The 14,697-nt window shown below is 42.3% G+C and overlaps 1 protein-coding gene across 6 annotated transcripts; it reads right to left on the reverse strand.

Annotated features, from left to right (window-relative positions):
- Positions 1-6,940: 6,940 nt before the first annotated feature.
- LOC111962143 (calcitonin gene-related peptide 1) lies at positions 6,941-12,196 on the reverse strand. 6 transcript variants are annotated; one of them, XM_023985002.2, is made up of 5 exons: positions 12,084-12,196; positions 10,955-11,046; positions 10,132-10,275; positions 7,909-8,094; positions 6,941-7,598 (listed from the first exon to the last, which is right to left on the reverse strand). In XM_023985002.2, the coding sequence occupies exons 2-4, from the start codon at positions 11,038-11,040 to the stop codon at positions 7,935-7,937; spliced, it is 390 nt and encodes a 129-aa protein (XP_023840770.1). In that variant the 5' UTR covers positions 11,041-11,046; positions 12,084-12,196; the 3' UTR covers positions 6,941-7,598; positions 7,909-7,934. The 6 variants fall into 6 exon arrangements, with proteins under 6 accessions (XP_023840770.1, XP_023840769.1, XP_023840767.1 ...); XM_023985001.1 differs by having other exon boundaries at positions 7,909-8,097; XM_023985000.1 differs by lacking the exons at positions 6,941-7,598; positions 7,909-8,094 and adding an exon at positions 8,104-9,261.
- Positions 12,197-14,697: the final 2,501 nt, after the last annotated feature.

The following is a 14,697-nucleotide window of genomic DNA, read 5'->3' on the forward strand; positions in this document are numbered from 1 at the left end:
AGCGGTCTGGAACACACTGATCCTGATGCAGCATCTTAACTGGAGAGGTCTGGAACTCACTGATCCTGATGCAGCATCTTAACTGGAGCGGTCTGGAACACACTGATCCTGATGTAGCATCTTAACTGGAGCGGTCTAGAACTCCCTGATCCTGATGCAGCAATCTTAACTGGAGCGGTCTGGAACTCACTGATCTGATGCAGCATCTTAACTGGAGCGGTCTGGAACTCACTGATCCTGATGCAGCATCTTAAACTGGAGCGGTCTAGAACTCACTGATCCTGATGCAGCATCTTAACTGGAGCGGTCTGGAACTCACTGATCCTGATGTAGCATCTTAACTGGAGCTGTCTGGAACTCCACTGATCCTGATGCAGCATCTTAACTGGAGCGGTCAGGAACTCACTGATCCAGTACGTGTATGTAGGCTGCATCCTGATTCTCCACCCTTCTCCGAAGTCTACACTTGCACACTAAGACTCCCTTTTTTTTTTCACCTTTATTTAACCAGGTAAGCTAGTTGCGAACAAGTTCTATTTACAACTGCGACCTGGCCAAGATAAAGCAAAGCAGTGCGACACAAACAACAACACAGAGTAACACATGGAAAAAACAAGCATACAGTCAATAACACAATAGAAAAAAATAAAGTCTATATACAGTGGGTGCAAATGGCGTGAGGAGGTAAGGCAATAAATAGGCCATAGTGGCGAAGTAATTACAATTGAGCAAATTAACACTGGAGTGATAGATGAGCAGATGATGATGTGCAAGTAGAAATACTGGTGTGCAAAAGAGCAGAAAAGTTAATAAAAACAARATGGGGATGGGGTAGGTAGATTGGGTGGGCTATTTACAGATGGGCTATGTACAGCTGCAGCGATTGGTTAGCTGCTCAGATAGCTGATGTTTAAAGTTAGTGAGGGAAATATAAGTCTCCAGCTTCAGCGATTCTTGCAATTCGTTCCAGTCATTGGCAGCAGAGAACTGGAAGGAAAGGCGGACAAAGGAGGTGTTGGCTTTGGGGATGACCAGGGAGATATACCTGCTGGAGTGCGTGCTGCGGATGGGTGTTGTTATCGTGACCAGTGAGCTGAGATAAGGTGGAGCTTTACCTAGCATAGACTTATAGATGACCTGGAGCCAGTGGGTCTGGCGACGAATATGTAGCGCGGGCCAGCCGTCTAGAGCATACAGGTCGCAGTGGTGGGTGGTATAAGGGGATTTGGTGACAAAACGGATGGCACTGTGATAGACTGTATCCAGTTTGCTGAGTAGAGAATTGGAAGCTATTTTGTAAATTACATCGCCGAAGTCGAGGATCGGTAGGATAGTCAGTTTTACGAGGGTATGTTTGGCGGCGTGAGTGAAGGAGGCTTTGTTGTGAAATAGGAAGCCGATTCTAGATTTAATTTAGGATTGGAGATGTTTAATATGAGTCTGGAAGGAGAGTTTACAGTCTAGCCAGACAGCTAGGTATTTGTAGTTGTCCACATATTCTAAGTCAGAACCGCCCAGAGTAGTGATGCTATTCGGGRGGGCAGGTGCAGGCAGCGAACGGTTGAAAAGCAAGCATTTGGTTTTACTAGCGTTTAAGAGCAGTTGGAGGCCACGGAAGGGGTGTTGTATGGCATTGAAACTCGTTTCGAGGTTAGTCAACACAGTGTCCAAAGAAGGGCCAGAAGTATACAGAATGGTGTAGTCTGCGTAGAGGTGGATTAGGGAATCACCCGCAGCAAGAGCGACATCATTGATATATACAGAGAAAAGAGTCGGCCCGAGAATTTAACCCTGTGGTACCCCCATAGACACTGCCAGAGGTCCGGACAACAGGCCCTCCGATTTGACACACTGAACTCTGTCTGAGAAATAGTTGGTGAACCAGGCGAGGCAGTCACTTGAGAAACCAAGGCTGTTGAGTCTGCCGATAAGAATACAGTGATTGACAGAGTCGAAAGCCTTGGCCATGTCAATGAAGACGGCTGCACAGTACTGTCTTTTATCGACGGCGGTTATGATATCGTTTAGTACCTTGAACGTGGCTGAGGTGCACCCGTGACCAGCTCAGAAACCGGYTTGCACAGCAGAGAAGGTACGGTGGGATTTGAAATGGTCAGTGATCTGTTAATTAACTTGGCTTTTGAAGACTTTAGAAAGGCAGGGCAGGATGGATATAGGTCTATAACAGTTTGGGTCTAGAGTGTCACCCCCTTTGAAGAGGGGGATGAACGCGGCAGCATTCCAATCTTTAGGGATCTCGGACGATACAAAATAGAGGTTGAACAGACTGGTAATAGGGGTTGCAACAGTGGCGGCGGATAGTTTTAGAAAGAGAGGGTCCAGATTGTCTAGCCCAGCTGATTTGTATGGGTCCAGGTTTTGCAGCTCTTTCAGAATGTCTGCTATCTGGATTTGGGTGAAGGAGAAGCTGMGGAGGRTTGGGCAAGTAGCTGCGGGGGGCGCGGAGCTGTTGGCCGGGGTTGGGGTAGCCAGGAGGAAAGCATGGCCAGCCGTAGAGAAATGCTTATTGAAATTCTCGATTATCGTGGATTTATCGGTGGTGACAGTGTTACCTAGCCTCAGTGCAGTGGGCAGCTGGGAGGAGGTGCTCTTATTCTCCATGGACTTTACAGTGTCCCCTCTAGGCAATGCTTACACCCATCCTATGTTTTTAACTCCATGATGGGGAGTGTGCAAGTGCACACTTCTGGAAAAGAGTGGAGAATTGGGACTCAAGCCTTATGCACTGACCTATAGGTATTCTGGTAGCAACTCACAATAGAGGCCACACGCTTACTGAATTTGTGCTTCACCATACTGATGATACCATGTAATGTTGTGTGATTGTTCCCACTGGGGACCAGTACGGAGAAAACAAAGTATGCACTCAATATTGTAAGTCGCTCTGGATAAGAGCGTCTGCTAAACTACTGTAAATAGTCCTTAATTCATATTGGTGGATCTTGTAGAATTACAGCCATCACTAGCCGGCTTCCACACGGTTACGCAACCCTGCACCTTATAGGCTGCTGCCCTATATACATCGACTTGAAATCACTGGCCACTTTAATAATGGAACACTGGTCACTTCAATAATGTTTAAATAATGTTTACATACTGCTTTACTCATCTCATATGTATATACTGTATTTAATTATACTGTAMTTTAGTCAATGCCACTCCGACATTGCTCAATCTAATATTTATATATTTCTTAATTCCATTCTTTTACTTTTAGATGTGTGTATTGTTGTGATTTGTTAGATACTACTACACTGTTGGAGCTAGAAACACAAGCATTTCGCTACACCCACAATAACATCTGCATAATATGTGTATCTGACCAATAAAATTTGATTTGTGACGTGTAGTCCATTTATGCAAAGGCTGTTTTATCGCCACCTGTTGGAACATTGTTGTAAAAATAAGAGAACCCTACATCCATAGGTGACAGGCTACAGTAGTTTAGCATCACCTGTAGTGATGTAGGTTTGAAGCATGTCCTGGAAAAGAAATACAATGCAATTCGATGCTAAATTAGGAAACAAGACAAATACAGAATGATCACTTTAAACCAGGGATGGACAACTTTGATGGGATGAGGAACACAAAAAATCTGAACTTATCATCGGGTCCGCAGTGGCTCACAGGTCTGCTTACCCACATCCATACCCACACATGCAATCAGAGCCAGGGGGGCCTCTAAAATAAAAAAATGTGTTTTAGAGTTAAGTTGCTGCAATTCTACACATTTTGCCATGTACGAAGAGAACATTTTGCAACTGTATAACTCACTTCATGCAATTCTGCTCATTTTGCCATGGGGCGGAGAGAAAAATTTGCAGTTTTACAGCTAATTTCCTGCAATTCTACACATTTTCAATAGGGTGCAGAGAAATGTTTGCAGTTTCTAAGCAAATTTATTTAAATTCTACACATTTTAACCTGACTCATGATATCTGAGTGAGAGTGACTACCAAAATCAATAAGGGCCCCTGGTCTTTAACTTACCAATTTAAAAAATGGTAGCTGACATGGGCTAATTGAGTGACTGTCAATACAAAGGAAGAACTGTAGATCCACAACCAAATTTTGAAATTGCACCTTGTGTATTCTACTATTCTAACTCTCAACAGTAAGTTGAGTCCCCGACAAAGTTCGTAAAAAAAGGAAATTGATCCGCGGGCCTACAAAAGGGGGCATGCGGCCCATGGGCCACCAGTTGCCCATCCCTGCTTTAAATGAATAGTTGTACTTGACAATTCCACGTGAATTTAAAAAACACAGGATGGAATCAACCACAGGATTATGTCATCATGGTAACCAAATATCAACATAGACAAACCTTCTATAAAATACACTACTGGTCAGAAGTTTTAGAACACCTACTCATTCAAGGGCTTTCCTTTATTTGTACTATTTTCTACAATGTAGAATAATAGTGAAGACATCAAAAATATGAAATAAGACATATGGATTCATGTAGTAACCAAAAAACTGTTAAACAAATCAAATAGCCACCCTTTGCCTTGATGACAGCTTTGCACACGCTTGGCATTCTCTCAACCAGCTTCACCTGGAATGCTTTTCCAACAGTCTTGAAGGAGTTCCCACATATGCTGAGCACTTGTTGGCTGCTTTTCCTTCACTCCGCAGTCTGACTGATCCCAAACCATCTCAATTTGGGTTGAGGTCGGGGAATTGGGGAGGCCAGGTCATCTGATGCAGCACTCCATCACTCTCCTTCTTGGTAAAATAGCCCTTACACCGCCTGGAGGTGTTTTGGGTCATTGTCCTGTTGAAAAACAAATGATAGTCCCACTAAGCCTAGACCAGATGGGATGGCGTATTGCTGCAGAATGCTGTGGTAGCCATGCTGGTTAAGTGTGCCTTGAATTATAAATAAATCACAGACAGTGTCACCAGCAAAGCACCCACACACCATCACACCTCCTCCTCCATGCTTAATGGTGGGAAATACACATGCGGAGATCATCCGTTCACCCACACACCGCGTCTCACAAATACACTGCGACTGGAACCAAAAATCMCAAATTTGGACAGATTTCCATCGGTCTAATGTCCATTGCTTGTGTTTCTTGGCCCAGGCAAGTCTCTTCTTCTTATTTGTGTCCTTTAGTAGTGGTTTATTTGCAGKAATTAGACCATGAAGGCCAAAGCATATATTTGGGCTGCGATTTCTGAGGCTGGTAACTCTAATGAACCTGTCCTCTGCAGCAGAGGTAACTCTGGGTCTTCCATACCTGTGGCGGTCCTCATGAGAGCCAGTTTCATCATAGCGCCTGATGGTTTCTGAACTGCACTTCAAGAAACTTTCAAAGTTCTTGAAATTTTCCATATTGACTGACCTTCATGTCTTAAATGTAATGGACTGTTGTTTCTCTTTTCTTATTTGAGCTGTTCTTGCCATAATATAGACTTGGTATTTTACCAAATAGGGCTATCTTCTGTATACCACCCCTACCTTGTCACAACACAACTGATTGGCTCAAATGCATTAAGAAGGAAAGAAATTCCACAAATTAACTGTTAATTAACAAGGCACACRTGTTAACTGAAATGCATTCTAGGTGACTACCTTGTGAAGCTGGTTGAGAGAATGCCAAGACTGTGCAAATCTGTCATCAAGGCAAAGGGTGGCTATTTGAAGAATTTCAAATGTAAAATATATTTTGATTTGTTTAACACTTTTTTGGTCACCTCATGATTCCATATGTGTTATTTCATAGTTTTGATGTCTTCACTATTTTTCTACAATGTAGAAAATAGTAAAAAATTAAGAAAAACCTTTGAATGAGTAGGTGTTCTAAAACTTTTGACCGGTACTGTATATTGAATTTGTACCTTTAAAACAATGCCAGATCTTCACTTTTATATCCACTATAAAAAAAAAAATACTGGGAAGCACCTCCTACTGGAGAATTGTGTGACAACAAAGAAGACACGTGTGACAACTAAATCAAAAATCAGACATTGTTTTTCCATTGGAATTTGGTTGTGCTTTTAGATTGTTGAAAACATAGTGATGACACATTGGAAATTCAACTAACTTTTGATCAACGTCTCAACCAAATATGACCCAATTATCCATGTTGAAATGAAGTTGTGTTCCCTGTAAGCGGTGTATGTAAAAATAGATATGATGGAAATATGGAAATGTAATAGAATCCTTATAAGCCTTCATTGACTCAGAGAAACAYCTGGTTGGAGGAGGGTTGTGCCTCTTAAGCTAAAACAATGTATCATACCATTTACACTTGAATTGTCTGACGGAGACAATGCAACACAACGCTTTCAAAGACTGAGCAAGACCAAGTGAACACTGGCTTAAGGTTTTGCTGATTTTATTGCGCGATTCATTTCTACTGTCTCTTATTTTATAGTTTTATTTTCTTATTCAAACTCATATGAATGTGTTCATGTTATCTTCAACCTAGTATTAATGTAGGTCAGTGACTGGGACAAAGCATGCTTGAATTCTCTTCTCCTTTAGCCTATTCCAATTGATGTGGAATATTCTAGTTTCACAATAGGAAAATATTTGTTTGACAATTTTGGTTTCCATTTTTGGGGGATTTACTATGAAAGGTTTGTCTTTTGTATGGAAATGGATGTGTCACAGGACCTTTCTGTGTCACAGGACCATTTGCATAAGTTGTGTACAGTATGTTTAAAACAGTGTGAACGATTTGGACTGAACTAGTTTGGACAGATTTCTGTGCTGTAGAATTCCCAACGTGTGTCACAGTGAGACCAATGCATTCACGAGTTCAGGGGAGTTCAGGAGAAACCGGCATGGTCTAAAAGCTACTCATCGCACGTACAGTAAAGGTGTAAAAAATTAACAACTCAACGGTTCTCTCTTCACCTAAATACTTCATTAAACCTTGAAGAACAACACAAGTACCCCAAACCCGAATGTATCTAAAATACATTTTAATCTTGCTGAAATTCACAATTGTTACAATATTAATCTCTTGAATATTTTTTCGGTGACATTCTCTTCGTAGTCTTCTTATAATCTTGATACATACTATACAGTCATGTGATGTAAAGTGTTTTACATCAAGGCACAAGACACAGCCGTTGTGAGGGAGCCTAGGGAAGGCTGATCTTTAATGTCGATCCCTGCAGGGCACAGCACAGCAAACAGGTGCCGGTGGYGACAGGGAGGGATGAGTGACGGGGAGAATGGTTCACATGGTACAAATGTGCTCTATAGACAGAATAAATAATAATAAATAAGCACTGGTGCTTTTTCCCAATTCATTTTAAATGAATTTCATGTATAAAAAAAAAAGGAATCTGGAAATTTTCTTTGGGATTTGGGGATTCAGCTGTCAATGTACATAATGGAGGTTGCCGTCATTCTCCCCCTTTTTTTCTCTGGTTTGCCAAAAGCTAAATTAAAGTTTCATAACATTATGGTATTGAGGAGGAGTCCTAATATCTGACGGGYTTTATTTCTGTAGATGTGGGGGAGTGGATGAAGGGGCCAGTGTGTTTTTTCTCTTTGTTTGTTTTGTTGTTTTCCCCCAGATATGTTCTGATGTCATCGCGTTAAGAAGGATCAACCTCTGAAAGGGACGAGAGAGAGGAAGAGAGAACGGACAAGTCAACAACTTAGAGCCCAGCGCCTTCTTTCTGTCACAAAACGTACATCTCTGAACAAAAAATAAGACCAAGCAATTATTTTTCATTAACACAGGAAATCAATTCTCAATGTAAAATCWTCATTCAAAAAATGGTATCTTAATTTAGTCAAGTAAACTATTTGCCTATGGTGATGTCAGGCATTTAACTAATTAAAAAGCTACAGAATTTAAATAAGAGATAGCTGATAGAACAGAGACAGAAAGGACAAAGACGAGGAGGAGGAGTATTCACCGTATCCCTGGAGGTTGTMGGAATGTTCACATCTGGGTGTTTCTCCTCCGCCGGCCGAAAGCCTTGGAGCCCACATTGGTGGGGACAAAGTTACTGTTGCCCATGCCCCCCGACCGGCTCAGGAAGTCTGCCAGGCGGTGAGTCACGCAGGTGGCCGTATTGCAGGCTCGCTTCTGTGCTGTAACGCTGCTTCAGGAATGGAGACGGGTTAACAGTACCTCAATACACATACAGTACACAGACGCACAAAAGCATTTGTGTTCGCACTCATACCAGACACTTAGAAATGTACACATACTCAAGCACACGCACAAGCTGTCCGCACAAACACACACACTATCAAACACACACACTATTTCCTTATCTAATCAAGCAATACTGTTCAATGTAATTAAAACATCTGCTTTGCAACACCTCCATGAAATGAAAGTGTCATTGTCATTAACAGGAGTAGAACAATTACATCTAAACACATAAAAAGTAGACCGTGGATTAATATAGTCTCTGAAAATGTTAGATCATTAGAATGGTTCAGTCGATCATAATTCTTACCTTGAGACTTGGTGAAGGTTCTAGAGATAGTTCAAGGGTATTGGAAATGCTATAATAACTATGATTTACTCTATCCTGCAATGAAAAAATATTGAATGCCATTGTTGGAAGAGCCAAAGCTAGGTCCATAAAACAAATAGTTTAATTACTAATATTCTATTTCTTAAGAAAAAAAAGTAAAAGCCTTCCTGGTAGAAAAATAGGTTTATTGAACAAGAAACATGGTGACGCATGAAGAAACTATTTATTATGGTTGAATGTTACTTATATTACTTATCTCTTAGGAATTTGGGTTATCAGGAATTTGAAATGCAATCAAATTATATGAATATACACACTGGGGGAAAAAATCTCTATATTTTGATTCATTCCTTTGAATAATTGTAATTTAGAAGAGTTGATTGTCTGAACAGATACAACATGTCATTCTTTGCCGAAAACGGAAAGGAATTGTCAAAAGAAGAATACAAAAACTAAGAAGTGGGGGTTGCAATGGGAGATTCGCTCTAGGGTCAATCAAGCGGGGAAAATCCACATGCACTGAGACTTGTCAAACAAAAACCAGGAGGACGTTATAATGAAAAGAGAGGGAATAGGAGGAGGGCGGAGGGTTAGATGCTGTCAAATGTCTTCCCGTAGCTTGCATAGCGTTCGCTCTCGGGCGCGCTGCGTTTCTTGCCAGGCGTGCCCGCGCCCACGTCCGTGCGGGGAAACGTTTGTAATTTGTGCAGGTCCTGGGACAGTTTGCCCAGCACGCAGGTGCTGAGGTTAGAGCAGCGCTTGGTTAGGGGTCTTTCCATGCTGTCAGAGGGGAGAGATAAACATGCAGAAAACAGGCTCATAGTAGCAGGACACATGCAGATTTCTCTCTCTCCCGCACTCACACTCTCTCTATCGCTCTCTCACTCATGTTAGTACTGTATCACCCCCTTTCCTTCATGCATTTTCCCTACAAAATGCATTGTCAGACATGCTGTCATAGGCAAGAAATGAACATTTCCAAAACATCATGCTTCCCTTCCAATCACTTGAAGAACGTTAACATATCAAACCCCATGCTCCAACTCCATTGACGTCGTCACACCCACCCTCATATCAACCCAAACAGAACAGAACCGGTATAGCTTCCCGCTGTCATGCGACTCTTTCCGCCTCCACTAACTGAGAGCATGCAGTTATCCATCAAGGTTAAGCATTCCCCGCTAATATAATATCTTCAGCAGGCAAACAGGCTGTTAACATTCGTCCATTCAAATAAATGAATAAATCAAACTCATCCATGCGGGAGGGTTACGATAGAGATATTGTTGGGAGGGATTAGGTAGGATATCCGTCCTTAAAATGGAGAGAACCAATTTCTCTGAGCACATACCTCTCTGTATGGCTTAAATTAAACTCCAGCAGGACACACTGCTAAGGTGGCTAAAAGACATATCTCCAAACAGGTAACAAAATTGTGGTTACAATTGTACGAGTTCATTCCTAGCTTAAAACGTTTGGTCAATGGACCGTTGACGCACTTCCACTCCATATGAAAGTAGCTCTTACCGTCAATACTGACCATCACGTTTAATTCATCATCAATCCCTTATTAATTGGTAGCCCTGAGCTAGGAGGCAAACTCATGTATTGTTAAGAATGCAGAAAGGAAGAAGAAGCAGTTGTCTGTACCTATTGCCTTCGTTGCTTTCATTCTCTTGCTGCTCCAGCTCTTCGGCTGTCATCTGCACAAACTCCTTGACTATGGCGTTGAGTAACCTTCTTGCCTCGTAGTCCGTAAGGGTGACTCGGTCTGTCATGGACTCTATGCCCGGTCTAGAGGAGGAAGGAAGAGGGTGGGTGAAGCACAGGGATCCGCATAAAAACAAAGTTATCAACCGCAGTAAAAAATAAAATAAATAACATGCACGGAGCGTCACTAAGTCTAAAAGGTATGACGTGGGACTGGAAGGGACCCWAGCCAACATTGAAAACAGCCATCTACTAAGAGTCCTCCATCTAAAAGGGCCGACTAGTGACCAAATTCAGATTTATGACAAAATCAATAGCTTCATGAGAACCGGGAGTGGCTTGGATGTTTTTATATATCAAATGTATCTCTTCTAAATTAAATTACTTGTTTTTTTATTGTGTCTTTTTTTTATTACAGCCCTTTTACACTTAACTGGAGTGCACTTCTGTGATATTGGATTAAGGAACATATGAATTTATGTATTTGTAACAGTAGACTAAATTACCAAAAAAATCAGTAGTCTAAATTCACAGAAAAAAATATATGTGTTATATTCCTTTAATCACAGAAAAATTATGAATTTCCCCCAAAATGTTCATTATTAAATAATAAATGTGTATTTGGTAGTACTTCCAATCCATATTCTCATGTCATATTAAACAAGTGTGTGTGTGTGTGTGTGTGTGTGTGTGTGTATGTGTTTGTGCGTTGAGTGTAATTTCGTAATTTCCGTCTGTCTGTCAGCAAGTCTGTCTGTCTCACCTGGAGGGGGCTGCTTGTGAGCTGTACATCTGGCAAATGACCAGGGCATAAGCAACAAGGAAAGCAGAAATCTTCAACATAACCATGGTTCCCTACAGCAAAGAGACAGTCCCATGAGCTCCACAGACTTGATACAATTACATTAACATCTACATTTAACAAGAGAGAAGCAGGTCGCCATCACAATAATGATCAGTGTACATTTACCAGAATGAGATTAAGCATTGTACGGCTAATGTAACACAAATTGTTTTGAAAGGACTCCTTCGTTAAATGTGAAGTGAGCTACTACATAGATGGCTCTTTCTAACTCTGTATTGAGATGGCAGACTCCGCTCTACTCTGCTAGCTCAGCTCAGTACCACTGATCTCTCAAGCTACACATCCATCCTTCTATCGCTCCATGACACCCTCCATCCAAACAGCCAAAAGGAAACGGATCCACGTGGTYGTCCTGCACTCTTCTCCATGGAGCAAACTATCCCTCCGTCTCGCCATCCCCAGTACAGGACAGGACATTCTCTGAGTTGAGCCTTGGCGTGTCCAGGCATGAACGGGGTCCAAGCCTGTTGCTCGGTGCGAACTGAGGGGACGTAGCATTAGCTAGCCGCTGTGAGGGGAGAGTGGCTCCATCCAGCGTGCCAACTCTCGGGGGGGGGGACCAGTGCGTTAGTGTAATGAGCTGCTACCACTCTCTCACACAGGCATTCCATCTCTCCTCTCAGAGAGCCTCCAGCCTCCATTCATCCATCCCTCTCTCTCGCTCTATTTCTAGCTTACTCGCTGTTTCTTTCTGTGTTTTTCTCTCTCTAACTTACTATTTGTTCTTTCACTCGCTCTTACTCACATTTTCTCTATATCTTTCTCGCTCTCTCCATCTTTCTTTCCCTCTTTTCTTTTCTGCCTCCACCACAGAGCACAGACCCTCACTGAGGGAGAGTTGTGACCCCTACGGCCCCCTTTCAATCGCATTTTCGTCGCCATCACATCACACTGCACCAAAACTTAGGTTAGCACTCACCATATCTGACGAGTTACAATGGAGCACTAAGACACAACCCATTAAGTCAACCTTCCATCTAAATACAGCCCGTCCACCATGTGAATCTGGTTTAAAGTATCCACTTACCTTTTGTGTTAATCAACAGGCAAAAATATATATATAGCTTTATATGAAACGCCTAAGTTGACTTCTCTCAACTTGAAGACCAACTCTTGGTTGTGTTGCATGCAGTGCCGATGCACAAGCCTATATATCCACCACTTGGATATGTGCATTGACTGTGTAGGTGTTTAATTATCGCCTGTCGGCCAATCCCGTCGATGAGCTGCGCCCGTGGGCCAATGGGACGATGCCCCTTACTTCTGGCACACTAATAAGGGATATGGCTTTGCAATGACGTCATTCTTTTGTCACTAAGTGCTCCATTCACAAAATCCACTGTCATTTGGACCATTTGATATCCACATTTGCATTGAGGTCATTCATTAAACCAGAGCTAATCTAATGAATGGCCACAGAAACCATCCCCAGCAATAAATATTTTATAGGATTCCAGAAAATGTTACATGCATGCTATTTTTCAAATGCCAAATCGATAAGCCCACAGCAAAGTACTTGTAGGCAGGGCCATCTACTGGAAGGGACGGTGTACTGCAGTCCCATCCACTCCTGGGTTGGTCCTACTCACCAGTCAATTCCACCGTCTCAGGCTGAAACTCAAATTGTTCTACTCAATTAAGTTCACAATGATATGAGCAGTTGAACAAAAGAGGATTTATTACCATCATGAATACAATCACTGCAACGACTTCAACTCCTCAGAATGATAGGATTTTATGTCATATGATCCAAGAGTTTAGATTTGAATCATCCGATAATGGTTTTCATGTCATCTCAGTTGAGTTTATGAGTACGAGTCTTTCTAAATTATCCACAGTAACACTTTAAATTAAGGTACCCTTATGAAGGGTTTATAGAGGGTTCATAACTGCTTTATTAATGTAACATGTTATACTCATGCTAAAAGATAACAGTGGTATGAATTATGATAACATGGCTAATGCTTTATAATGATTATCTCTGCCCCAGTCCCTCTTGAATGTGGATAAATCCCTGATTATCCCTCTACAGTGGATAAATGAAGTGGACAACAGGGAATCAATGCAGAATCAGTCATGACAACGATAGTTGTTTTTCAAAAGCCATTACAAAACTGTTCGTCAGTTGGCATCATCTAATTCCCCTTCCTTTTCATTAGCGGGCAAAGCATCATAAAGTGTGTATGCGTACGTGCTTGCATGCATATGAGCGTGTGTGTGTACACTGAGGATAGAAAACATTAAGAACACCTGCTCTTTCCATGACATAGACTGACCAGGTAAATCCAGGTGAAAGCTATGATCCTTTATTGATGTCACTTGTTAAATCCACTTCAATCAGTGTAGATGAAAGGTAGGAGACAGGTTAACCAATAACAGTCTAATAACAGTCTAAGCCCTGTCTAAACCACTTCATCTACACTGAGTGTACAAAACATTAGGAACCATGGCAGACTGGCCAGGCGAATTCAGGTGAAAGCTATGATGGCTTATTGATGTCACTTGTTAAATCCACTTCAATCAGTGTTGATGAAGGAGAGGAGACAGGTTAAAGAAGGATTTTAAGGCTTGAGACAATTGAGACATGGATTGTGTATGTGTGCCATTCAGAGGGTGAATGGGCAAGACAACATATTTAAGTTCCTTTGAACGGGGTATGGTAGTAGGTGCCAGGCGCACCAGTTTGTGTCAAGAACTGCAATGCTGCTGGGGTTCACGCTCAACAGTTTCCTGTGTGTATCAAGAATGGTCCACCACCAAAAGGACATCTAGACAACTTTACACAACTGTGGGAAGCATTGGAGTCAACATGGGCCAGCATCCCTGTGGAACTCTTTTGACACCTTGTAGAGTCCATGCCCCAACAAATTAAGGCTGTTCTGAGGGCAAAAAGGGGGAGGAGGTTGCAACTACATATTAGGAAGGCGTTCCTAATGTTTGGTATACTCAGTGTGTGTGTGTGTGTGTGTGGTGTGGTGTTGTGTGTGTGTGTGTGTGTGTGTGTGTGTGTGTGGTGTTGTGTGTTTGAGAGAGAGAGAGAGAGAGAGAGAAGAGAAGAGAGAGAGAGAGTGAGCGTGTTTGTAAAAGGAGGAGAGTGGGGGGGCTTTCCCTGCATGCGTCGCAGAGGAGCACCATTAGACAGGATGACCCTTTTAGTGCTATTGAAGAGTGAGCCGGGCCGATGTCACAGGCACTAAATCACTGCAAAATGGACCGTCCAGGGGTCCCAGCCCCTACTGCTGATGGAAGGGAGAGGTGTGTGTGTGTGTGTGTGTGTGTGTGTGTGTGTGTGTGTGTGTGTGTGTGTGTGTGTGTGTGTGTGTGTGGTGTGGTGTGGTGTGTTGTTGTGTGTGTGTGTGTGTGTGTGTGTGTGTGTGTGTGTGTGTGTGCGTGAGAGAGAATGAGTATTCCTCCATCTATGTCAGTGTGCAGCACGAGCAGCCATGGGAATCATGAGTCCACAACGTTCTCTCTTGAAAAACAACCTTTTGAGTTTGGAGTTGATACAGTACAGTAACAATACAGTAACCTTTCATGACTGGCCTCTTCCAGCTTGGTTCAGCTCACCCATCCTAGTGGAACTTACTACAGAACAAATTGAAAGATTTCCCCATTTCGAGGAGAGGGAGCCTTTCAGATTT

The sequence above is a fragment of the Salvelinus sp. IW2-2015 genome, linkage group LG4q.1:29 (assembly GCF_002910315.2).
Source record: "Salvelinus sp. IW2-2015 linkage group LG4q.1:29, ASM291031v2, whole genome shotgun sequence".
In the NCBI taxonomy this organism is placed as follows: Eukaryota; Metazoa; Chordata; class Actinopteri; order Salmoniformes; family Salmonidae; genus Salvelinus; species Salvelinus sp. IW2-2015.